The sequence below is a fragment of the Perissodus microlepis genome, chromosome 18 (assembly GCF_051167445.1).
Source record: "Perissodus microlepis isolate ML-2025 ecotype Zambia chromosome 18, ASM5116744v1, whole genome shotgun sequence".
Lineage (NCBI taxonomy): Eukaryota > Metazoa > Chordata > Actinopteri > Cichliformes > Cichlidae > Perissodus > Perissodus microlepis.
The window spans coordinates 22,826,887-22,852,242 of record NC_140478.1 but is presented as its reverse complement, the minus strand read 5'-3'; the positions used below and the strand labels follow the sequence as shown (position 1 = coordinate 22,852,242).

The 25,356-nt window shown below is 39.4% G+C and overlaps 2 protein-coding genes across 7 annotated transcripts in view; both read left to right on the top strand.

The window, feature by feature from the left end:
* The window catches only part of myo9b (myosin IXb), a 35,153-nt gene extending 32,189 nt beyond the window's left edge, over positions 1-2,964 (top strand). For 5 of the 6 annotated variants that reach the window (XM_084912604.1, XM_084912603.1, XM_084912601.1 and 2 more), the window contains 5 exons: positions 72-203; positions 309-432; positions 984-1,081; positions 1,170-1,291; positions 1,906-2,964. In XM_084912604.1, the coding sequence (XP_084768730.1) occupies positions 72-203; positions 309-432; positions 984-1,081; positions 1,170-1,291; positions 1,906-2,174 (745 nt within the window). In that variant the 3' untranslated portion in view covers positions 2,175-2,964. Of the gene's footprint in view, positions 1-71; positions 204-308; positions 433-983; positions 1,082-1,169; positions 1,304-1,905 lie in introns of all 6 variants that reach the window. The other variant, XM_084912602.1, reaches the window with a different exon arrangement.
* Positions 2,965-4,535: 1,571 nt separating this feature from the next.
* slc71a1-2 (solute carrier family 71 member 1-2) lies at positions 4,536-24,832 on the top strand. Its single transcript, XM_084912401.1, has 12 exons — positions 4,536-4,803; positions 7,610-7,705; positions 11,385-11,447; positions 14,331-14,458; positions 14,593-14,707; positions 14,794-15,012; positions 16,535-16,648; positions 17,534-17,605; positions 18,454-18,566; positions 20,289-20,386; positions 21,493-21,650; positions 21,759-24,832. Exons 1-12 carry the CDS (start codon positions 4,717-4,719, stop codon positions 21,969-21,971), a joined length of 1,476 nt encoding a protein of 491 aa, XP_084768527.1. The 5' UTR covers positions 4,536-4,716; the 3' UTR covers positions 21,972-24,832.
* The last annotated feature ends 524 nt before the right edge of the window (positions 24,833-25,356 follow it).

Genomic DNA, 25,356 nt, shown 5'->3' with positions numbered 1-25,356 from the left:
AGGCAGAGTCGACTTTTCTTCAGTCATGTGGTGAAAGTCCAGTGAGATTTTGACCCGTTTGTTTCTCTCAGAGTTGCAAAGGAAGAAGAGCACAATAAGATGTCACCAAGTGCACTTGCTATTGTGTTTGCCCCCTGCATCCTGCGTTCACCTGATTCTGATGACCCCCTCCTCTGTATGAAGGACGTGCCTAGGACTACACTGTGAGTGATCATATTGTGCACTACTGCAACTTTACACAGTCCTTGTTAGACACTCTCTGTATTTCTAAAATAATAATAATAATATTAATTGACTGTTTTGCACAGTTGTGTGGAGATCCTGATCACTGAGCAGTTCAGGCGCTACAACGAAAAGATGCAAAATATCCAGGAGCTGGAACACGCAGAGACCATGGCTGTCAATCAACTCAGACTCAGAAGACAAGCCACGGTGAGAGGACGCTACAAAGGAAGGGCAGAACAAATGCCAACACCAAACAGCGTTGTTTAACCGCATCAGTCCGGGTGATGTTTTGCATTAAGACAGACCCTGCTAAAGAGAAAAAGTAAACTATCCCAGAAACACATATTGGAACTGTCCTTTCTGGGGTTCAGTGACTGCTCCAAGCTCGAGATGCGTTGTTTGTGGTCTTCCACCGCTTCCCGCACAGCTTGAAATTTGGCCTCATACTTCTTGTAGGTGTCTCTTATTTCTGCCAAAGGTTCAGCTTTGTGCTCTGCTAGCTTCTCGGTTAGTGGAGCTGTGATTGTGCTAGCAAGGCTCGCCGACTCATCACGTTCTTGTTCCTCTTTCTTCCTATTTTTCGACATTTTCCAAAATAGCGGGCGCAAATGGTCCTTAGCAAACAGTTCTGAGCACAAAAAAAGTAAAGTAGGTAAATGATTAAGTAGAAGTTATAAAAGTTCGGGAGCACTAACAAATACAAGAGAGAGATAAACCCACAGATAGCTCACAATAATGCTGCTCTGGCCTCTGTGCAGGTTGTTGAACAGTCCGAGCTCAAGGTTCCACAGGAAACACAGCCTGATGAAGCGGTGAAGACCCTCATTGAAAGGATCAAGTCCCTCAAGCAAGAAAAGTGAGCTAGTAATGTTTACTTCTAGTTGTACTCATTTTATTCCTCTTATTTCTCTCATTTGAATGTTAATATCTTTTTTTGTTTACAGGTTGGACTTGGTCTCCAGGTTGCCTGAGCTGGATCAGGAAGAATCTGACATTGAAAACTTAGACTTCTCATCATGGTTGAGCACCGACAGCCTGGACCTACTAGGGACACTGGACTTGGAAGGTCAGTAAAGAGGTATGGTACTTTGGCCTTCCTCTGGGTGTAACAATGAGAGTTTGTCACTTGGTTAAACATTGTAAAGTTGTTTTTCATAAACCACCATTCACTTAAGCTGTGTTCTGTGTTTTTTTTGATGTCACTGAGCTGGTCCGGGGTCTATTTTGGCCACTTTAAAGTTTTTGCTCTCTCTCTCTCTCTCCCTCACTCTGAGAGTGTGTTTATTTTTGTTTTTTTGGGAGGGGGGAGGGGTTGTTTTTTTGTTTGTTTGTTTTGATATGATAGCCTCTTTCACTTGCATTGATCTCTTTTTGGGCCTCATATTTAAAATTACAGTGCAAAGCTTTAAAGTACATATTCAACACTTTGAACCAACTTCAGGTGTTATATCTGCCGCATTTCTAATGAAATTACAAAAGAACAGGCCTCGCCTGGCCATGAAACACATGTAAATGAGGAATTATGTATAAATTGCAGTAATTCCCTAACAATTAATCTATTTTTTTTTTTAATTACACAAAAATTATGTCTTAGGTCAACAAATTATGACCTAAACTGGAGCTTCTCTTGTGTACTACATCTGCCATACCAAGTGTGTTTAGTAATGTTTGTGTTCTCAGGAAAACCAATCACGCATGTGAAAACCCAGGAACCTGACCTCCCTCCCAAACCTGCTGACCTGACACAGAGAATTAGACATCTAGTGGTTCAACGCGATCATGAACAGAAAGAGTTCACATCTGGAGAAAAAGGAGATGTTATCCAGCCTCGAAAAGACACTCCCTCCCCAGCCAGCATACCCCAGATAGCCAGTAAGAAGTTTAACGGGAGCTCTGACGACCTGGACATCCCTTACATTGACGAGGATGAAGATTTAAACAGAGAATAACACCATAAATTGTTATAATTTGAAAAATTCCCAAATGTGTATTAATGGAAACAAAAAAGTGTGCACTTTGTTTTGTAGACGTTTCGATTTGTCCATGCCGGTATGGAAATGAACTGCTTTGAAAATGTATATGTATTTAATGGGAGATGATGCTGACTGTTCTTTCGGGGAGGTTTTATTATTATTATTATTATTATTATTATTATTATTATTATTATTATTATAGCAGATCCGGATTAGTACTTCTCTTTGTATCAGTATACTGCGTGTAATTTTTTTTAACCTATTTCAGAATTGTACAGCTCTGATTTTAATAAAAGGCAGATATTTTTGACGTGTTCTTTGTGATGAGCTCCGTCGAGAAATATAGAACGTGATAAAGAGCACTCAAGTACACAAGAGTGTGTTTTACTAATTAACTCTGAGCTCAATCACTGTGTTACTAATGAATGCCTTGTGTGTTGTTGGGGAATAAATAGCTTGTGCTTGTACCAGAAACCTTCTGACCTTGTACATAAAGTGATTCTGTCTCCTAAAGACTTCAGTGCTGCATTTTGTGTTCTCATCTGGCTCACAAAGACATCCCTTTAGTTGTATTTCTAGTTATATTGATTTAATTCTACACTACTGTGACTGATTAAGTTTACCTGACTGACTTTATTTGCTATTGCAAAGCTGTGCAACTTCACCAAGTCAGCATCTGTTTATAATTTTGTTTTCTTTTTTATTTTAGGACATCATCCAAGTTTTGCCAATATCACCGACTGAAATAAACCAAATGTTATCAAGGCTCAGCGTGCTGCAACATCCTCTAGTCACTAATGTACTTATTTTCTGTCATGTGTTAAACAAAGGTTAATAGGAAAAAATTATTTTGATTATTTTATTACTCAAGTCAAGAATAAAAATAAAAAAAATGAAGCTGGAAATCGGGTCAAATCATAACAAGTTGAATTTAAATGTAATGCTGTTGACGTTCAAACTCATATTTGCGGCAAATTTAATAAGTGAGTACTTAATTGGAATAAGTGTTAGAGTATTTTTTATTTATTCCAATAGCTGGGAAATTACAGTGTTACAGCAGTCAACAATGAAACACAACTCAGTAAAACAAACACAACATCGGAGAATGAAGTAAAGGTATGAAATGACACTAGAATAGAAAAAACTGAAGCGCTGACCACATCAAAATCTAAATGTCAGACAATTGGAGCTTAAATCTAAAATGTATGCGGATATTGTCATATGAGGTGGTTTTGAAAAACTGTTTGTGACACTGGAAAAAAATCACATCATATGTGAAAATATCAAGTTATCTCAAAATCTTTACTTAAAAACTTTAAATTTCTAGTTATTTACTGGGAGGTTTGAGTTGGTAAGTTGAAATTGTGAGATTCTTATGTTATGCCCATTGGAGAGATACAGTTCTAAATTTCAATGTTCTTGTATAACAGCCATAAAGTTTTTACTCTGTTTAATTCTAAATGAGATTTCAGTCACAAAAATGTGAGTTCAAAAATGATATTAATTGAATTTCGTCTTAATTGATTCCGTTCTACCTAGGGCCAAACTTGGAGGTACATGTTTTGTTTTGTTTTGTTTTATTTGTGGCTCACTGTGAATGTTACATCTGCACACATCCTGTGGTGGTTTTGTGTTTCCATTACCCAGAAGTCTAAAACTTTCATTTGTTTTAATTTATTTTTCCTTTTTCTACTACACAAGCAAAAAGAGGCACCAGTCCCTATTTGCTTTACATAGTAAATTGTATGTTTATATATAACTAGACCGTTTTTGCTGATATTTTAAATCATAATTTTCGTATAACTTTTTCACATTTCTTATTTGTTTTTATCAATTGGTGTTTACATATTTTCTCTCCCACTGTATTGACTTTTTTAATGCCATGCAAACTTTTATTTTAAGGCTACATGTAAACAACCTTTCACCTACATCTATACATATATGTACTTATGGATTCTCTTACACACACGCACAATCGCTAACTTAGTATGCATACTACACAATCTTAATCCTAGGTTTAATAAAATAGCCATCTTCAGACTATGATGTTCATTAAATATTTTGAGCTTGAATACGTATTTCCTCCAAAGGAATTTTCTTCACTGGGTTCGAAGAAGTAGTCAGACACGGTTTACGTTTCTTCGTAAACACAGTCACTCTCCAAATAAAGCATTTCCTCTTTGTTACCCGCGATGTGATGCTCACAAATCACCGTGTGAGGATCGATAGCGTTGACATCATCTGAGCCAATCCAACGCCCTGTTCTGCTTCGCCCTTGTATTAGACAGCCAATCGCTGGACGTCACTGCGCCAGAAGGGGTGGGTTGACGTCTAGTACAGGAAGCCAGGCTGGGGTGAGGTGGGGAGGAGAGATCACAAAATAGTTAGCTCGCTGCTAGCTGCCTCCTGGAGCCGATTTGCCCGAAGTGCGATGAGCCCAGGAGGCGAAATTAGTGGGGTTTTTTGGTTTTGATTGGCGCAACGATGACCCTCTGACCCCAAGAATGGACATAAGTTAATGATGACGGGGGAGAAGAAGAAGAAGAAGCGGCTGAACCGCAGCATTCTTCTTGCAAAGAAAATTATAATAAAAGATGGAGGAAGTGTGAGTTAAATATTTATTTATCTCCCGTAAGTTAGCCTGCCATTGAGTTAAACGGGCTCTCGGCCGCCTGTGCTGGTGTGTTTATTTCGTGAAAATACGCGAGGTAATGCAGCTTTAGTTGCGGCTGTCGGTGGTAGCGGGCAACGTTGACCGTTAACGGAGGCTGGGTGTTGGGAGGGCTAACACTGCTAGCTGTGGGCTAGCATTTCCAGTATTAGCGGCCTGCGTTAGCTGCTTGTTAACACGTCAGCTCAGGTAATGGTAGGTCGTTGATACCGTTGTTAGCTCTGTTTCTTTTATTGATATCGCAGCCATTCAGTTACCTTTACTTTTAGCTTTTTCACTCTACGTTAATGCTAATAGGAACTCACGTTTCTTTAAATTATGTGGCACTAAAAGCACCAGCTGGGACTAGCTCAACGTTAGCTTACAAGCATATGTGTTTAATTGGGCTTATTTTTTATTTGCCCTTACTAGCTGAATAGTTACATCTGGGTAGTTTTAAGGTGCTGTATGCGGTACGAAGCTAATGTGCAGTTACTTGGTTAATCTTATAAGTAGGTGAGGGCAGTATATTTAAACATGGGGTTTGTCATGTTGGTTAAAAACAAGCAGAACACAACATCGGACAACTAAAAACATTGGTATTAGCTTCCGGATTTAGAGCCAATCCCGATCTGATGTAAGGTAGGATAAGTGTACGTTAGCTGTCCAGAGTTTGGTGAGTCAGGCCCTATTGCCATATTCTTTCTCCTGTCTCTGGCTTATTGACACCTGTAAAGCTGTAATGTTGTGACATTTTTTTTATTTTGGATATTTGTATAAAGTTGCCTTGACTAAAGGGCAACTCCCATACAAGGGATTATATAGGGGATTCATTTAAATTTGTTTTGACTGTTGACTGTAGATGGTGGTGATTCTCCTAAATTAGGCTGCTGGCAGTGTGAGTATGGTGGAGCTGTTATAAACTCAGTGAGGCATCTGTACCGGTTACGTAATCAGTGGGACAGTAATGCCAAACATACTGAAAATCCATATGAAGACTAACAATTGTGATCATAATGAGGAGAACCACTTCAGATGATCACCTTACTTGATGGGACTCTTTTCCACTCAGGCTCCATGTTTGTAATCAGTCTTTACTGTGGCTGTGACTGGTTCTGACCACTCAGCTATTAAGATTTCATTTATGAACATTGAGCAGGAGTGAATGATAGCATTAGACTCCCTAGTCAATGGCAGTGCATTAAGCTCTGAATGCGAGGCAGGGTGTCATTTAAATGGAGAAGTTGCTGCATCCATTCAGTGACACAGTTAGATGTTGTTCTTCATTTTCTCAGAGAAGCAGGCATCCCAGGGATACAGTTGTGATGGAGCAAAAAGGGTGGGAGCTTATTTGATTTACGCCCCTGTCAGGCCTGCAGGCTAGTGTGGTATGCTGGGAAATTACAAACCGCACAAGAGTCTTTCGGTTTAGGCTGGCGTATTTTATAGTTTCTACAATTATCACACAAAATTGTTTCCTGCCATAGTTTGTTCTCAGTGTCCACGTACACGGCATCATGCGACATCTTCACCTTTGCAAAGATTAAATTGAGCTGGAATATAGTGACTTCCTCCCCACGGTGTGGTTTTTATAAAAGGCAAAGGGGATTTCTATTTGCGTGTTACTCATTACAGATCTAGGCCTTTATTTTAAGAGTGACCCAGTAAGCTAAAATACTAACTATTGTACTATGTCATCTGTTAAATCAAACTGTATAATTTAAATTTTTATGAATTTAGTAAATTATGATTGAGTAAACTTGGGTTTTCCCCTGGTTTACAATGGAATTTTGGGTGGTTAACATGATTGGTTTGAATATTGCTAAGAGTTGCCTTAATTGTTCATTTCTTGTTATTTCTGTCTGTTTGATAATGAAAAATCAATTTTAAGCTTCAGGAAATGAAACTCCACTTCAAAGAAAACGATTCTGGAGATTTTTACTTTGCGAGAATGTCAAAACCTATTTAGTAGGCTCCAGACAAACCTCGCATCTCTTGGTAAAAACAAATCCTCTTGATTTACATTCTGGTCATTGTCTTGGACTTAGTGCAATTCATAATGAGGGCAAAGCAGTATAGATGTGTCTTAATGTTGTAAGTATGTAATGCATTAATGTAATCACTGTGCTTCTTTTGCTCATGTCAGCTTGTGCAATTTAGATTTGGATGCTGCATCATTTACTGCAACTTCCTGTTGTAAAGTGTGTTCAGAGAAGTGTGTTGGTAACAAAATATTGCTCATAACTTGGTTATTGCTAGTGAAAACAAATGCTAGTTTAAGTAGAAGCAATCTGAGGTTATCTGTAAGGTCATTTACTTATCTGCAGGCTAAAATACAAAAGAAACATTTCTTACTCAGTAAGTGTCCTTTAGTCTATTTTATTTATAGTTTTCACATAATTTATGTGCATGTTAATCTCCTAATCATTGTCTAGTTGAGTAAATGTAGTCGTTTTATGCAGAAAAAGCATATGAAATATGATTTTTTTAGCAGTGTATCTGTCAAGTCAAAAAGAAAAAATCCCGTAATTTGGACATTTATTCAAATACAGGGTATGAAGTGAATTTCACTCTTGTACCCATCTGTGGGTTGTTCCACAGAATTGGGTGATGTGGAGTCTGTATCATTTAGCAGATTCCAGCTCTAGGTTTGATTTGTTAATGTCTTCCCACAAACAGGCACTTAAATGCATGTTACGGTCTCTGTTGCTTGTCATCTAACCGCCTTTCTACCTGTATGTCTGTGTTTGTCTCCATTCAGCCTCAGGGAATCGGGGAGCCCAGTGTTTACCATGCCGTGGTGGTCATCTTCCTGGAGTTTTTTGCATGGGGTCTACTCACTACCCCGATGCTCACGGTAAGCCTAGAGTGTACACATGCACATACACACTCTGTTATGTATACTGACATAACTGTTTATAGTCTAACACACCCACCTTTCCTCCTTTAAAACCCCAGCCAGCGAGTGGCATTTCTCAGACCATTGGTGTCTATGAATAATTGAATCTCCAATCGATTGAGCAAGACCCTGGGTGGCGTGGTTTTGGTTTTTGTGAATGTGCATTGGCAGATGTTTTGCCAGCAGCTAATGAACTGAAAAATATGAAAAGGCCACCAAAGTGTTGTATTGTCTGAGCACTAGTTCTTTGTCTAAAAGGCTTATCAGGGGGTCGCTGGTTGGTGCCGTCAGCCCGGAAAACCACACCATACAATCACCTCGCTGCACCACACAGCAGCGTGGGGTGGGGTGGTTCCAAGTATTTGACTCAGACAGTTTGAACAGCGTCATTTAGAGGAACTTCTCTCTAAACCGTCTCAATCAAGAAGTATTTTGCACAATTTCATATCTCTTTAAATAAATAAAGGGCTAAGATGACTGAGACCAATGAAGTACTTTAGTTGATACCAGCAGGGATTGTGTGCCAAGCCTGTAGACTCCTGGTGAAGCATAGGACTGCAACAACACCACGCCAACGGGGGATTGTATGTTAATAGTTTTCATTCTTCTCACCCTGCCTTTTCACATTTCAGCCAAACTCGGCATTTACTGAATTCTTTCCTTTCTGGTTTCTCCTTGTTTTTTTGTTTTTTTTTTGTGCACATTCCTTTTCCTTCTTGTGTAAATGTCTGTGAGGAGAAACTGGTATCTCAAACAAATGATGAGTAAACATCTGTGAGCCACATGATGTAAAGCAGACAGGCTTACGCAACGCGTGCTTCACAGCAGTCTCCTGTTTGAGGAGCTTGTTGTATGTGTAACTGTTTAGCATTAATTACTGGTTGGATGGGTGGGGTGGATTGGGAGGGCTGTTGCCTTCACAATCCCTGGACAGAGGCAGGATTTGCATTTTAGACTAATCAGAGGACGCCTGAAGATGAGAGCCACTGCTTCACTGCTCCCAGTGAGTGCACTGCTTCATTAGTATCCAGCAGCAACAGTCTTCACAGAGCATTCAGAGTGTGTGTGTTGGGTAACTGACTCCCAGAGGAAAACAGGGGATTCTTAGCTTTGCCATCAGCTTTCCCTCAGTACCCCCAAACAATAATCAGATCCTGTTGTTGTCCCAGTTGTGCTCATCGTGTCCTAAACTGCTTGTTCCTGCGCCAGTGTCAATGAACCATATCTGCCGTGGACTTTAAACCTGTGAACTTCATCTATCTGAACGCCTGTTTCTGTTCTGCACCCACTAATAATGAGCTGCTTGACTATGGCAAAAATCAGAATTGCATTTAATTTGGTTAATACTGAGATCATGTTTATTTAACAGGGTTACTCTCAGACTTGCAGAAAAAATAGTGGATTTTTCCTGCCATCAAAAGAAACGCTAGGTACAGTTCTTAACAAATTTGTTAGATCACCTGTCGTAAATTAAATGCCAGAGAGAAATAAGTCAGAAACTTGTTTAAAACTGAAAATGACTAAATTAACTGAACTGAAGTCGTGTCTTTACACTCAGATTTGAGCTAGAAAACCAGATTTCTCTGAGAATTTAGAAATTAATCAAACAGATTTCAGGAATGCAAGTCAATGACTGAAATTTGCCATTTCTCTTTTTGTTGTTGTTGTTTAAAAAATTCATGGATAACAAGAATTATTATATTCGACCATTACACTGGGTGGAGTCTACTAATTTTGTTAAGCCCTTTAAGTCCCTGCAAAAGAATTTCTTAATCTCAAGAGTGAGACAGAGACTGACAGTTCCCACTTTTTTCAGCTTTATTTGCGGATTCTTGATTTTTAGCAAATTGGTAAATATTTACTCTTAACAGAGCAGAGTGAAACAAATATGCTATAAAACAGAAATAATCATTTTGTTGATCAGTCTCTAGCCACTCCACTCCGGAGATGATAACACCGAGGACAAAGGTTGTTTATAGTTAACTAAAATTAAACCAAACAAGTAGTTGATGTCATTTTAGTTAGCTGGAATATGAATGAACACTAGACTTTAAAAAATGTAAAAACTAAGACAATATTGTGTTTAGGTTAACCAAAATAAATTAAAAGTTTAGTTTAGATTCAACTGACAAATTCTTTTTAATGTATCAGCACCATCAACCTGAGATGCCTTTGAATTTATTGAGATGGCAGTGTTTTATGACATTCGGCCATTTGGTTTGTAAAATTTTTCTGTTAGTACAACAAACAGTGATTGTGAAACCAACAAAAACTGAAGTGAAACTAAACATTTCTGACCAATAAAAACTAAACTGAAGGAGTCTAACCCATCGTGGTTACTAAAAGTGAAACTTAAAACACACATTTGAAATTAATTTTAAACAAAACCTAAAGAAAAATACAAAACTGTAGTCAGCATAGCGCTGACCAACCCTGGAAGCTTTATTAGTTTAGTAAACTTTGCAGGTCATTTGACTGCTCAAACAAATGAGCCTGTGAGTTTATCTTCCCAACATAAGCAGAACAAAAGCAACTTTATCGTGTTTCCTTCCCAAATAAAATGTTGGCACTCCAGCATGTTTGGGTCAGTTGTTGTGGAAAGGAAAACTCAGATTTACTAGGGACCACCGGGAGCATGTTGTCTGGAGCCTTTATGATCTTTGCGCATTTGCAGTTCGATTGTGTTTAGTGCTCACAGGTGGATGGGAAGACAAGTTTGTCTATTGTGTGATTCAATGTGAGCATTGAATCATGTTGTAATAAGCCATTAAAAAAATAAATAAATAAAAAAGAAGGAGGGGGGAAAAGCCAGGTGCCAAACTCTTTAGTCTTTTTTTTCCCTCCTTTTTGTGCAAGTTTTAACCTTTTTCAGTGACAGTGAAGTCTCTGGGATCTTTTTTCTGTTTGTTTTAAACATGCAAAGCAGCTACGTTGTTCATCCAATCAACCAAGTGTGCCCTTATCCAAGCATTTTCCAAGGGCGACTGCCCAGATGGTTCTTTCATTCTGCCCGGGTTAACCTTTTATATCAAACAAAATTGCACTGTTGACAGGAAAGGACGTTGTAGTGCAGACTTTTTTGCGGTGGCTGGGTTTTTGTTTGGTTTTCCTCCCCCTATCAGCAGCTCTTGACCTTTTGTGGAGGATTTTTTCCAGCACAATAACAAAACATGAAATTAGGACCTTTCAAAATAATCCCTTTTCTAAATGGACATTTACAGCATTCATAGTAAAAAGAAATAAAATATTTCAAATGGCCCTTCTTGAAGATCTGAATCAAAACTTTTTATTGAATGAAGTGGCAAGCAGAAAAATTAATGTTACAGAATTATGTGACAGCAATTTGTAAAACTACATCTGCTGTAACCAGTGTAGCAGGGAGACAACGGTTTGTGGTATCATGGAAAAATACGTTTGTTTTTTTTTTGTTTGTTTTAAATCTGTGCCTTGGTTGGTTGTTGGGGTTTTGTTTTGTGTTTAAATATCCATCTGTGTGTTAATGAGTAATCTTATTAAATAATAAAATTTGCAGTGTTTCCCTAAATAATTGTGATCATGTTTCTTGCCATAATTCTGCAGGCTTAATTCAGTGTTAATAAAGTGGTTTAATTTACTTTTATGTGTGTTTGCTCTGCAGGTATTACACCAGACATTCCCCCAGCACACATTCCTGATGAATGGGCTCATTCATGGTGTGAAGGTAAGAGACAGCACAACAAGACAATACAATAACTGGTCCGATTTATGTGTCTCACTATAAGACAGCTGGTTCTTGTCCTTCCTTCTGATTGGTTGTGTGATGTTCAAAGCTGTTGGAAAATGCTCAGACGTCTATGACTGTGTTAAATCAGAATTATTGCACCAGATGTTTTTGTTTTGAAATGTCAGGTTTGCAACCTGAGAACTAAACCAGCTTCTTGGGTCTTTTTCTTTATTTTGTGTCAGTGGGAATTAAAAATATAATAATAATAATAATAATAATAATAATAATAAATAAATAAATAAATAAATAAATAAATAAGAAAATGGGAGAAACACCCTTTAATCATCGTATCAGTGTTGAAGTTGCATAGGACTCATAAATAACTACATATAACAAATGTTATAGATATCTGGTTATGTTTCTTATTATTGAAAGAAAAAGTACTAGTGGATTTATTGGATTTCTAAATCTGCAAATATAGAAGGCACTTGAGGAATGATAACAATCGCACAGTTAATGCCACTAATCAGATACAGAGTATCCTAAATCTTAAAGCATGCTTTGGTTTTTGTGTGTGTTTGCTGAGAAGTTTCCCCTTCATATGTCATTGCTTAGCCAAAGGTGAAGAATTTTTGTTTTTGCTCATGTGTACATTACGCAAGTTTAGTGAGATTTGTGCAGTAACCATTTTACAAAGACCTTGTAGTTCACAATGATTTTACAACCACCACAAGGGTCATCTGTCCTTCACATTATATCTCACAAAATTAAATTAAGTGTAATCAATTAGGGTTCTTTTTTTTTTCTTTTTCTTTTTTTTAAAGCAGGCTATAATCTCACTTTAATTTCATCACTGTCAATATATCTCAAGGCTTCTGCAGCAGCCGTGCGAAACAATAAAGTGATATATGAATGGAAATAAAAACCAAAGCCAATTTAAAAGTACCAAAAAAAGAGGAAAAACAAACAGGGTTCTTAAATGACCCCATTAAAATCTTTCCATTATTGTTACTGCACCAAGTGGCCAGTTCCCATAAAAACCCAATCAGTGTCCATCATCATGTTTGCCATCAGTGTATTTCCATGTTGAAATATGACTGCAAGCTGTCCAGTAACTGTAGCAGGTTCCCAAGATGGACTAAGAATAAATTAAGCTCCTTCAAAGGTGATGTGGCTTAAGATAATCTACAGATTGGTTAAGGACATGCTTGTAATCATTTCAAATTTTTGGTTACTAGGATTTAAGAATTGTGGCCCAATAATTTTTCCTTGCAAAACTGCAAAGCTTGTTAAATTCAATCCTAAGCAAGGTTCCTCTATGACAGGTCACAGCATTTTAAAGATGGTCTCTGTTCTCAGCGTGTGTTGGTCTGTAAGTCTTTATTTATTCTAGATTTAGCATGCCAGCCAGCTAGCTATAAGTGCTCTGTTATTATTTTGTTTGCTCTGGTTTAAAGTTTCCATTAGGAGTAAGTAGGGACTGAGGATGACTCACAGACAGCTGGAAAAAGTTTTATATAATTTTATTTTCAGTCACAGCAGCATGTTAATAGCAAAACTTTGAACATACAGTACTTTGCTGTTCAGTATTTACAATACCCCAAGAGATAACAGAAAGAGAAGGAAAACAAACCAAAGAAACCCCTACAAAACTAAAAACAAACAAACAACAACAAACACAAAAATAAAATGTATAAGGGACAGTCAGTGTACAGTTAACTATGATAGTGATATAGAGATATGGTATCCGGTCATGATAAGGTGGTCATTTTAAATGTTTCCATGTACATTAGAAATGGCTGCCATGCCTTAAGAAATTTGGTGGTTGAACCTGCCAGTGTACAGCTCATCTTTTCCAAATGCAAAAACCTCATGAGCTCTGCAAGCCACTGTTCATGTGTGGGAGGAGCTTCCTGCTTCCATCTTAAAAGTATAACGCGCCTTGCAATGAGTGAAGCAAAGGCAATAGAATTCGAATAGTATTTTGGCAGAGTGATGTTTTGAGGTATCACCCCAAAGATAGCCGTTAGAGCAGAAGGATCATATTTAACGTTATATATCTCTGAAAAGGTGTTAAATATAGACACCCAATAGTTATGTCCAAAAAGTATGAAGGAGTGAACCTGTTTCTGCTTTACATCTGTTACACAGGGGGTCAGCTCCTGGATAGAACTTGGCTAACTTTTCCTTGGAGATATGTAATCAGTGTAGGACCTTGAATTGGAGGAGCCCATGCCTGGCACATATCAAAGAAGATTGTACCGTATGGAGAAAAGATTGCCAGAGTTCATCTGTTATATTCATCCCAAGGTCTTTCTCCCACTGTGCTTTAAGGATGGAGAAAGAAGGAGATTGAAGACCTAACAATATAGCATAGATTTCTTTAATCGCCCCTCTCTTATGAATGTTTATGTTAATAATAATCCAAAGAAGTTTCCTCAAGTAATTCCGGAAATGAAGAAAAATAGACTCTTTACAAAGTGGCGAATTTGTAAATGGCGGAAAAAATGTTGCTGGGGAACATTAAACTGCTTCAGGAGCTGCTTCACTGCTTCAACTCAACAAAGCTGATAGGCACGTTTTGCCACAATTGGATGACTCAATTTGGAGCCAAGCTGGAGTCTCTGTAGTAAAATTTCTCATCCAGTACAGCATATTTTGAATATTTGCTGCCCAATATGGAAAAAGTTTTAGATGTGTGACTCATCCTAACTTATCTGCACAAGTGTCAGTCATCGAGACTTATTTTACAGTTTTGAAACTCTGAGTTCTTGTTTACAGTGTGTGCATGTTCTTGAACGAAAGTGAAGGTTACCCATTAGTAACATTACTGACACATCCGGCAGTATCTTATTCCTCTGTTCCCCTCTATCTTTTCAGGGCCTGTTATCATTTCTGAGTGCTCCACTAATTGGAGCGTTGTCAGACGTATGGGGACGCAAGTCCTTCCTGCTGCTAACAGTCTTCTTCACTTGCGCGCCCATTCCGCTGATGAAGATCAGTCCATGGTGAGTGCAGAATACTGACGGCTCAGTGCTGAAGCTTTGAAACGCCAGCATGTCACTGATCAACATTAACCAAAACAATCTGTAGTTTTAGCCGTTGTGTATGCTCACAGGTGAAGCTTTTGTCTTTTATTCAGGTGGTACTTTGCAGTCATCTCGATGTCCGGTGTCTTTGCCGTCACCTTCTCTGTGATCTTTGCCTATGTGGCAGACATCACACAAGAGCATGAGAGGAGCACTGCTTATGGTTTGGTAAGGAGGCACATTTCAAAAGCTTTTCAAAGGTGTCAGTTAAGAATCTGTCAATTATTTCATCCCTCTTTCCCTCTTTCCTTCAGGTATCAGCTACCTTTGCAGCAAGCCTGGTTACCAGCCCAGCCATTGGAGCCTACCTGTCTGAGGCTTACAGTGACACCTTAGTTGTGATCCTGGCCACAGCCATCGCTCTGCTCGACATCTGCTTCATTCTGGTGGCTGTACCAGAGTCGCTGCCGGAGAAGATGAGGCCAGCATCATGGGGAGCGCCCATCTCCTGGGAACAGGCAGACCCCTTCGCTGTGAGTAACACAGTCATCTTTACTGATAAATTTCAGTGTGCAGGCTGGGCCAACACAACAGCAGTGTGATTTATTATCTGTTAGTCTCTGGCTTAAAGAAAAACACAAAACATTGTGTGAACACTTACTTCACGCATAATTGAATGTTTCTAATTTTAGCTAAGAGCCTTAAACTGAAAGAACACTTAACACTGTGATTCACAACCAGTGATAAATTAATTGAAATAAGTGAGAAATAATAATGAGAAAAGCAACTACCCTTTACGTTCAAAGCACAACACAAAAAGCACAATTTTTTTTTTTTAATGAATCATTAATAGTAATTTTTAAAAATCCAAATTATGCATTTAATCATTTAGCTGCTGGTTGCGCACTTCTCAGATCTTGGTGCTGCTGACAAGAAAACAAATGATTTACCTGAAGTTGTTAAACTATTTAAAGCATTACTTCACGGTGTAGTTATGAAAGCTTAAATCCACTGTTGTGTGGCGTTATGTATTCCTTGAGACTTTCGAAGTCTGGATTATTGGAATCGTGTCTCTTCCAAACTTAATCTTTTCAGTAGCAAATTTACTCTGTAAGCACTTTGCTGAGCTGCTGTGAACACATAACACTGGGAGGATTTGTAGTAAACAAGAGCAGTCTGAGGTTTCATACCAAGGCTGATAATTCCAGCATTGACAACATGCATGAGCTGCGTCCCTGGATCCAAGAGGATTATCTGGATCTCGATTAGCTTGTGATATTTTCTTGAACATCTAGGTGATGTCTCCCAGTTTTACTTTTCTCAGTTCAATATGTATTTGTGAAAATACAATGTGGATGTCCAATTTTGAGCTTTTTCACAATGCTAAAAAGACACTCTGACTTTAGTCAGTACAGTCCAATAACCGCGTCAGAGGGAGTGTTTGCCCAGGGCACCAAACAGGCTAGGACTGCCAATGTCTGTTAGCATTTTAATGCAAATCTGTCCAATTATTCCTAGAACCTCATTCCCACCAGCAAAAACGTGCAAAGTGTCAAAGTGAATGCAAACTTTGTTTTTGCTCTAAGGCACTGCGCTGTGGAGTTTTTCCTCCCATCTCTTGAGTTTTCCAGTGAAAACATGTTCAGATGAAATATTTCGATGTCCATTAAGAACAGAAGGAATACATTTCCTCTGTTTAACAGAACAATCTGTTTAAATGTGCAGATTATGGACTTCTCTCATTTTCACACAGCGTCTTCAAAAAGTCCTTTTATTACAGAGTCGTTATCATTGTTGCTGATAGTTTGCAGATTAAGATAAAGTTATGTTAGCATATATATGTAGCACATGTGAAAGTATAGCTTTAATTTGAACACTTCACCCTTATCGCCCTCACAGCTTAAATATTCATTATGGCAGCACGCTGGACAACAGAGGTGCCTTTGTAGCTTATGGCTTAATAAATAAGTATATTTGATTAAGCGAGCATGTCAGAAACCACTCCTGTTTTGCATTCTTGCTCATGTTAACTCTTCTTGTTGCTCTCTTGGTCAGTCTCTGCGTAAAGTGGGCCAGGACTCTACGGTGCTCCTCATCTGTATCACAGTGTTCCTCTCCTACCTCCCTGAGGCCGGCCAGTACTCCAGCTTCTTCCTCTATCTCAGACAGGTGAACGCCAAACTTTCTTCCTCACACATTTCCAGAAAGACCACAAATGCCTGAAATATACACCAAAGCAAAATTTGGACACATCACACACACTTGGTGGGACTGAGCTGCTAAATAAAAATGGCATTACTGGAGCATAAAGGAGATGCTATAAAAGTGTAAAATATAGTATACTGGGGGGGGGTTGTTTTGTTTTTTTTATTGAGGACAATAAAATTTATTATTTTACATTTTGGGTAATTAAAGGCTGAAAAGCTCAGGGACATGGGAAACCTGCTGACCACACACTTCCACTTCCACTGCTCCAAGACTGGCCGAACAGGTTTGCTGAGCCGCACGTTTCTGGAAAACTAGAGCAGATTCATTAGGTTTGTCCACAAAATGCTATCACAGGAAAATCATTGCTTTACACCCTAGCAGAAATAAGTGGACGGCTTCATTCATTATGCTGCAGGAGCATACGGGAGCAGCTGTGGGATTGTTTCTGTTTAACTGAAAGTTTCGAGTGGGGGTTTGTTTAGTTTGTGTAAACGGTGTCAGGTGAACCAGTTAGGCAGGTCCTTCACACGCAGGCTCATTTTGTGGGGGGAAGAAGCGACGCTGTCGTTTTGGGGCACCAGGGCTACCACACCCCTTGTCCCCTCTCTGCTGTCTGCATTGATGGAAATAAAAGGGAGCACTCCTGGTGTACTTAGCATAAATACACCAGGAATGTAAAGAACGCATTTTCTCTGAGGAAAAAGTAGTAGACAGCCTGTGTTACTGAAGACTCCAACCAAACCCTGTTCTTCCAATGTGCACACAATTGAAGGTTTTATGGTAAGATCTGTGCTCTAATGTTCATGTCCTAACCTGCGATAGCTCAACGCTCTCTCTCACCCTCAGGTCATAGGCTTCTCCTCAGAGACAGTGGCTGCCTTCATCGCTGTTGTGGGAATCCTCTCAATATTAGCTCAGGTACTCCTGTTTATTTACATTTACATCTGATATCAATCATTCTACTTTACTTCCATTAAGCATGACGGTGTTTTGTTTTTTGTTTTTTTTTACTGGCTGATTTATTTTCTCAGTCAAAATGCTGTCTTTGTAAACTTTATAGACTGGCTTTTGGATCATGTTGCCCCACTTTCATTGGTCTATTTTGATCGGATTTCTTTTTCTCTCATTTATGCTTTTATTTTAATGCAGCGCTGTCTTACTATTCTTACTATCTCTTATAGTCTCTATTTTGTTGATTTGTGTTCCCGAACACAAGTTTTCCAGCATTATTTTCATGTTGCTGAACACAATCCGTCTGCGCTCTCATTTTGCTGTCGATGTCCACCAAATTAATCTTTTCCACACAAAAAAATACCTCATTTGGGGGTTGGAGGCATTTGTTGTGGCAATGATGATTTTACTCCTGAGACCCAGGTTGAAATCATAGATGGGTTAGGCATTAAAAGCCATTTGGTTAGAGTTGTTAAAACATCATTTTTGGGGTCTCTGACACTTTTTTTTTTTTTTTTTTTTTAGTTTGTTGGTTGACATGGTGACTCTGTGGACCCACATTGTCTGTACAGCATTCTGCAGGCATAAAATTTGCTCCCTACATTACTTGTAAAGCCGTGCTGTCAAGAAAAACATGGGGGAGTGTTATGTAAAAGAAGACGAAACAAAATTTCTCTGTCATTTGAATTCATGCATAATTATTTCAGCTGCGTTTCAGGACTTGGATGAGAAGCTGTTTAAGTTTAATGTGGGTTTTGATTGTTGTTGATCAGTGCCTGGTATAATTTGGGTCTTTATGTTTTGTGTTCCCTTAGACGGTTGTGTTGGGGATCCTGATGCGCTCTATAGGAAATAAGAACACAATCCTGCTTGGCCTCGGCTTTCAGATCCTCCAGCTGGCCTGGTATGGCTTTGGATCTCAGCCTTGGTTAGTATTTCCTAATGCAAACACTCACATTTCTTCATTTCTTCGCATCAGCAGAACTTGAGGTCACCAAGATCCTACTGGTTGAAAATTGGAAAGTGTAGTTGTATTTCATATTTCTGTTTTCACTTCCTCCATGTGTAATGTGTGTATTCATGGAGCCCGGATTGAGAAGTATAGCATGGTTTCTCTGGTGACTGCGGTTAAATGTTGTAACACCATCCAGCCGCTGTAATGCTGATTGTGTGCAGAACAGCAGGGCTACAAATGCGACGGAGGAGAGTTAAAGAAATGAAGCCAACGCCTGAGTGCAAAAGCACTGCGGCTCCTCTAGTGGCCACCTAATGCTAGCTACAAACGCCAGTCGGTTCCTGTAGACTCCAGTGCTAAAATGTCCAACTTCATAGTGTTAAAAGCATACTTATAGCCCCTTTGTAATGAATCCATGTGGGTTGAATTTCTTTATAACTCGTAAACACAGTTGCCTCAGTTGGGCGTGGTCATTTTTGGCAGGTGTCCTAACACAGACAGTTGGACTATAAAACAGCCACAATCTGAAAACATGCAAATACCTGGCGTACCCCTTCAACACAAAATGAAATACAATAACTGTTGTGCCTATGATTTCAAAGAATTGAGGAAGGAAGTTTATCTTGACAAATCATTTCCTGCCCTTTTTGTGACAATGGTTCTAATCCTTCAGGGTTAAAAATTTAAAAAAAAAAAACAAGTAAGTATTAAATGTCTGCGACAACTTAAAACATTTCTGTCTTTATTTAACTTTAAAATAATAAGAAATCATCAGAAACACTATTATTTACTCATCAATCAGCACAATTACATTTACTATCGTTAAAACCAGCATCTGCATATCAGGACTGTTTCTCCATTAACACTAAAAGCTTTTCTTATTTTTGCAGATAAATTAGAAAAAACAACAACTTTGTACTACAGCTAGTTATCTATTGGCACTCCTATTTCACTACCCTGAGAGACCACTAGAGGGAAGCAAAAGTTTACCTAATGCTACTATTGTAACTTAAACATAAGATATAATATTTTTTATGTGACTCTTTTAAACACATAAATGATTGATTGTTTGTGAGACGTTAAAACAAAAGTGTAGATATTTAACCCTATCAAACTTGCACTTGACTCTCAGTCAAACAATTAATCGATTTATTTTAAGTCAGATGAATGAAAAATAATATTTCAAGCTTTACTTGCTTTAAACCTGCTGATATGAAGAACTCGATAAACGACCACCCCGACACATTGATCACGCTCTGTTTCATTTCTCTTCAAGTGTGGTCATAGCAGCTTCAGTTTCTCTTGTTGTTTTGGCCTGAAGGAGAAGACGGGCGACTATAATATCTATTGATTCTGAAAGAAAACATTCAACATGTCTCTCTGCTGCTCCTCTGAGCTTTGGTCAATACTCTTTAAATCGGGTTAAATAAAGGTTAGACTGGCTGTGTCATATATTAAGGGGAGAATCCTCATTTTGCTCACAGAAGGGTAAAAAATCTGCCTTTAAAATCAGAATAGAAATCACATTCTGATGAAATGCACGTTGACACACTGTTGAAGTTTAGATTTTCAAATAAAACAGGAAGTGCAGCTTCATCTAAAACTAGCTTTGTCATCAGAAAAGTGCATATTTCACAATTTATTCCTTGAAGTATTAGGCAAGTAAAATCTTTGTGTTGTGTTTGGTGACTGTAGGATGATGTGGGCAGCTGGAGCCGTTGCTGCCATGTCCAGCATCACGTTCCCCGCCATCAGCGCCATTGTGTCCCGTAATGCGGACCCTGACCAGCAAGGTGAGAGTGTCATCGGAACAGGGGTCAAAGATGCACAAAAACATGCCTGTTGCCAAATGTCGGCCAACTGTGGCCTTCCCTGAAGTCTGCATGTTCTCCCCGTGTCTGTGTGGGTTCTCTGTGGGCACTCAGCTTCCTCCCACAGTGCAAACACATCTATTTTAGGTTAATTGGTGATTCTGTATTGGTCGTAGATGTGAATATGAGCATGAATAGTTGTCTCTTTATTACAGACTGGTGACATGTGAAAACAATGAAAACTTTGCCCGATAAACTTAAAAATAAAGATTAAATATTAAGTATGATCGAAGGTTACAGGAAAAGACCAGTTTTAGATCTCTGTGGGAATCCTGTTCTGACCACTTGCACTTAAGTTAATGTGTGTGCTGTCAAAAGTGGTGACCTTCAACTCGCTTCTCATTTTTGAGAAGGTGTGGGGATCAAGGCAAGTGTTGAGCAAAGCAATGTATTATTATGGCCTGAAACTGCTGCCTCAGCCCACCACAGTCCGGGTTGTTTCCACAGGATGTTCTGCCACATGGCGATACAGTAGAGCTCAACCCTGTGACTGTTGTGGGGAGGAAAAAACAAAAAACCAATCATGACCCTGATCTTCTTCCTCACCTGAGGTCCTGGACACTGTAAACTACTCAGATGCAGCTGGAGGCCCAGTTCATCACCAGTACTGATCCTCCAGTACAATCCCAGGAGGAGATACAAATCCTGTTGGAGTTGTATCAGGAAGGGCATCCGGTGTGGAAAGTCGGCCAAATCAAACTTGCAGCCCTCTGTGGCAACCCCTTGTGAATAAGGGATCAGCTGTGTACTTGTGTTATTAGAGGGGTAGCTATGCTCCACATAGTGGCTCGTTTACAGTATATAGGTCGGCGGTTGATATTTTTCAAGGGCCAGGAGAGAACATATCATTGTAATAAATGATCAACATAATTCCCTTCATCTGTCAGTGGTTTTAATGCATTAGATAACCCGTTCAGAACCAGAAACTTGTGTCCATTTAAATGTTATTGATTGAATGTTGTGTGTTTCGCTTTCCAATTTTTTGTGGGGGGATCTACTGAAGGTTTTTCCATATGCGTCTTGTTCAGGTGTTGTTCAGGGCATGATCACTGGAATTCGAGGCCTCTGTAACGGTTTGGGTCCTGCTCTTTACGGCTTCGTCTTCTACTTATTCCACGTGGAGCTGACCGACACGGACGGCTCTGAGAAAGGTGCCAAACTGAACATGGCCAACCCCACTGACGAGGTGAGCTTGAATCAGAGATGACATTAAAGCCATCTGCAAGGATGTGTATACAGAATTTCCTTATTCATGTGCTCCATAATGACCAACGTGTTGTCTTCTCCTTCTTAGAGTGCCATCATCCCAGGTCCTCCCTTCCTCTTTGGTGCATGCTCAGTGCTGCTGTCTCTGCTGGTGGCGCTGTTCATCCCGGAGCACACGGGTCCCGGTATGAGGCCTGGCTCCTACAAGAAGCACAGCAACGGGGCACAGAGTCACTCCCACAGCCCGCAAGGCAGCGGGGCAGAGGGCAAGGAGCCGCTGCTGGAGGACAGCAGCGTATAACCTCAGCTCAGGGGGGGCAGACTCCCTCGCTCCACCTCAAAATGCCCTGCACACATGGACAGATACACATAATTTATCACAAGGACACACACACACCTCAGGCACACGTCACACTCGAGTGCCGCAAAGAGATGTTTGTCTGTTTTGCTGTCCACAGCACAAAGTTGGGCGCTCCTTCCTTAGCAGCCCTTTTCTTTCTAATAGCTGGGTTATTGTGAGGACTTTCTAAAGACCCTGTGTGAAGAAAGTGTGTCAAGCATTATCAGGGCTGCAGTGGAAGACCGTGTGTGTGTGTGTGTGTGTGTGGGTGTGGCTGAGCTGGACTCCAATCTTTGGTTTGTCTGAAGTTGTAACAGTGGAGCACACAACAGCTTGTCCCCCTCCTGGCGCGAAACAGAACTGAAGTGACTTTGGTTTAAAGTGCGAGTGGGGATATATCTCTGATACGTTACTAAATACCTGTGTGACTCTTGATTATTCCTCTTTAGTTAGCCAAGTGGCACCTTCGTTTGTCTGAGAAGAGCGTAACGAACGCCCTTTCACAAGCTAACTTCTGTTCTGATGCTTGTCTTTATGACTACAGCTCTGTTTAGGCATCCAAGAAGGAAACATAGTTCTTCTTCTTCTAGTTCTTCTGTGGGAGCGCAGCAGCTGTTAAACCTGTGAAAGGAGCCTGCAAACCAGTATTGGAGAGGTGCTGCCTAATTGCAGTCAGGGTTTGCAACCAGTTCAGATACAAAAAGCTTTGTTAGGACCAGGTTTTGTTCAAATATCAAATTTCTTACAGAGAGATGACTAGAAGAGACCACTTTATTAGCTCAAAATGGTTTTTCAATGTTTACTTGCCATTCTCTAGATTAGTAGTACAGTTTGGGTTGTAGATTTTTCTCTGTTCAAACTGCAGGCTAGTTGTGCTTCAAGTTTTTATTCAAGAAACAAATGTTGCCTTGAAGTCACTTAAGATATATATGGAGACATTACGTAACCTGTATGAAGACCGAGGTCTGAGAAGGCTCTGTAATCTTGTGCTATTGCTCCCATCGGAGCCGTTACACACTTTTTATTCCTTTGTATTCATGCCCTTCCTGTTACTTAGTTTCCTGACGTTTATCACCATCAAGTTGAGGCTTACAGAGACACGGTTTTATTTTTAAAAAGCCTCTGGACCATTTGGAGCTGGAGCATTGCTATCAGGATGTCGGTGTCGGCACTGACTGTTTGAATTGATATCATTAGGTTCAGCAGAATATCAGCCATGCTGCTGCAGTAGTAAATACAAAGGCTAATCAGTGTGGCGTAAAGTGGTGGATAAGAATCATGACTGTGTCATATAGTCCCTGACGTTTAACCTGACATGTGTACACTCAGAGGCAGGCCACGCTTCTCCAAATGCCTGACATGAAGCACCTCACAGACGTGTCTGGCAACTTATATAGAAGCTCTGCAGATGCCAGCCTGCGCCACCTAAGAGGCAGAAACGAATAGCAGTAGTGGATTAGATGGCTGAAAATGTTGATGTCATCCTCAAACAGTGAAGCAAAGTAAAATCTGGAGGTTGTGTCGATGTGGAGAGTATTGAGAAATCTGCAGTCATCCCAGATTTCATTAGTTTGAAAGAAGAGAAAAGAAGAAGAAAATCCACTTAAAAGTGTAAGCCCTGAATTTTTATTATCGTCAATGCCTTCAGATGTCTCTGGGTTGTTCTGCAGGTCTGAACCGCTGCTGCCACGTTTTTGTTTTTATTTTTTAATTTTTATTTTCTCCTGTCAACAGGTGGCGCTGTCTGTACCTGGCATGCCTGTGAGGTGCTTGTGTGTTTTTTTTCTTTTTTCGGTCATTTGGATCAGCAATACTGCGTTCCCTTCGTTCACATACTACGTCGCCACCTTTCCACATTGTAACTTTGATTTGTGAATGCCTCTCGTAGCTAACAACTGGTTTCATGCTGTTTAACATCTGTATGAACACGTATTTAGTGCCATATCTTCTTGATTTGCTTTTTTCTTTTGTACTGTGTGTGTGTGAATGTACACTTGTGTGATTTGAGTGTTATTGTTGTTCTTTTTATTTTCTCTTGTCTTCATTTCTTTGACTGAAGATTTAAGTTTTAATGCTATTTTTTTTTTAATAGCTTTTTAAAACTTCAGTCATTTTTTAGGATTAATTGTCAAAATTGGATGGGAAATTATCAAATGTCCATCTGTCCCCTTTGTTATGTTTGTTTTGGGGTTTTTTTTTCCAGCCTCGGTCTTCATTTAATAACAAGCATTTCACCATGGTTTGTTAAGCTCATATTTTTTCCCAGATTTCTCTGAATGTTTCGAATGAAACTGAACATGTTGACCACACATACCCTCAAGGGGTTTTTGTCATTTAAGAGGGGATGTTACTACACAGGAGGCCATTATTCCTTTTTTTTTTTTTTTTTTTTTTTTTTTAATCATGTAATTGAAAAACAGAAAATCAGATCCTGCATAAATTGGTAAGATTCTGCACCAGCCCCCCACCACCACCCACGTGCACACCTACAGCCTCCAAGCAGACGACTGTAAATGTACAAAGATCACCTGTACCTAGAGAAAAATGTATATATTTATTCCTCAAGGAGATGGCCACCTCTTGGTCAATTTGGTTGTATGGTGCAATTATTATTATAATTACTATATATTTCTCCAGAATTACCTGCTAGCCACTCCTGTTTTTAGTACAATGTGGTTTGTGGCCTGAACCCCTCCTCTTTGTGTGCCTAAAATTAGCCAAGAAATGAGTATGGCAACCTAAGTAAGTAAAATGGTGGTTATTAATGTAAATATGGGAAACTAATGATAAACTATTTATTAAAGGTTTATTGTACAATGAAACGTTTCAGGTTGCCTCTGTGTTTTCTGGGTGGGTAACACAGGTGAAATCGTGTTAATGTGGCAGTGAGTGAGAGTCTGAGCAGCGATAATCATTTGGTCGTTTCGTTTAAGGCGATGATCCTATAGTTAACGGCTGCTAAATCCCAGTGAATCTCACTATAAACTGGTAGCATTCCTGTTGGGCTTTATTTGCTGTTATATTACTGCCCCCCCTCCCTGTTTTGTAATGTAATGCTCTGAGTTTGCTGGCTGTTGGTTTAGTAAACCTGCCCTTTGAAGCTTAATGGTACCACTAATGCCTCCTCCACCTACATAGTGTATATAGTCGTGCATTGACCTGAGCTTATTTATGGGTGGTGGATTTGTAATTAAATCCACACGGAGGCGGTAGTTACATCTGGCAGAAACTTTAGAGTCTTCTCCCTGAATAACAGTGAACGCAAAGCAGAGATGTAAAAAAAAAAAAAAAAAAGTGATGTTAATCCAAAATAAAAGAACGTGATAAAGTGGCCAGAATAATTTAT

Bases quoted from the DNA above. Each gene is read 5' to 3' on its own strand.
- slc71a1-2 (XM_084912401.1), top strand. From the start codon at position 4,717: ATGATGACGGGGGAGAAGAAGAAGAAGAAGCGGCTGAACCGCAGCATT. The intron at 4,804-7,609 runs GTGAGTTAAATA...GTCTCCATTCAG, and splicing joins TAATAAAAGATGGAGGAAGT to CCTCAGGGAATCGGGGAGCC. The intron at 7,706-11,384 runs GTAAGCCTAGAG...TTTGCTCTGCAG, and splicing joins TCACTACCCCGATGCTCACG to GTATTACACCAGACATTCCC.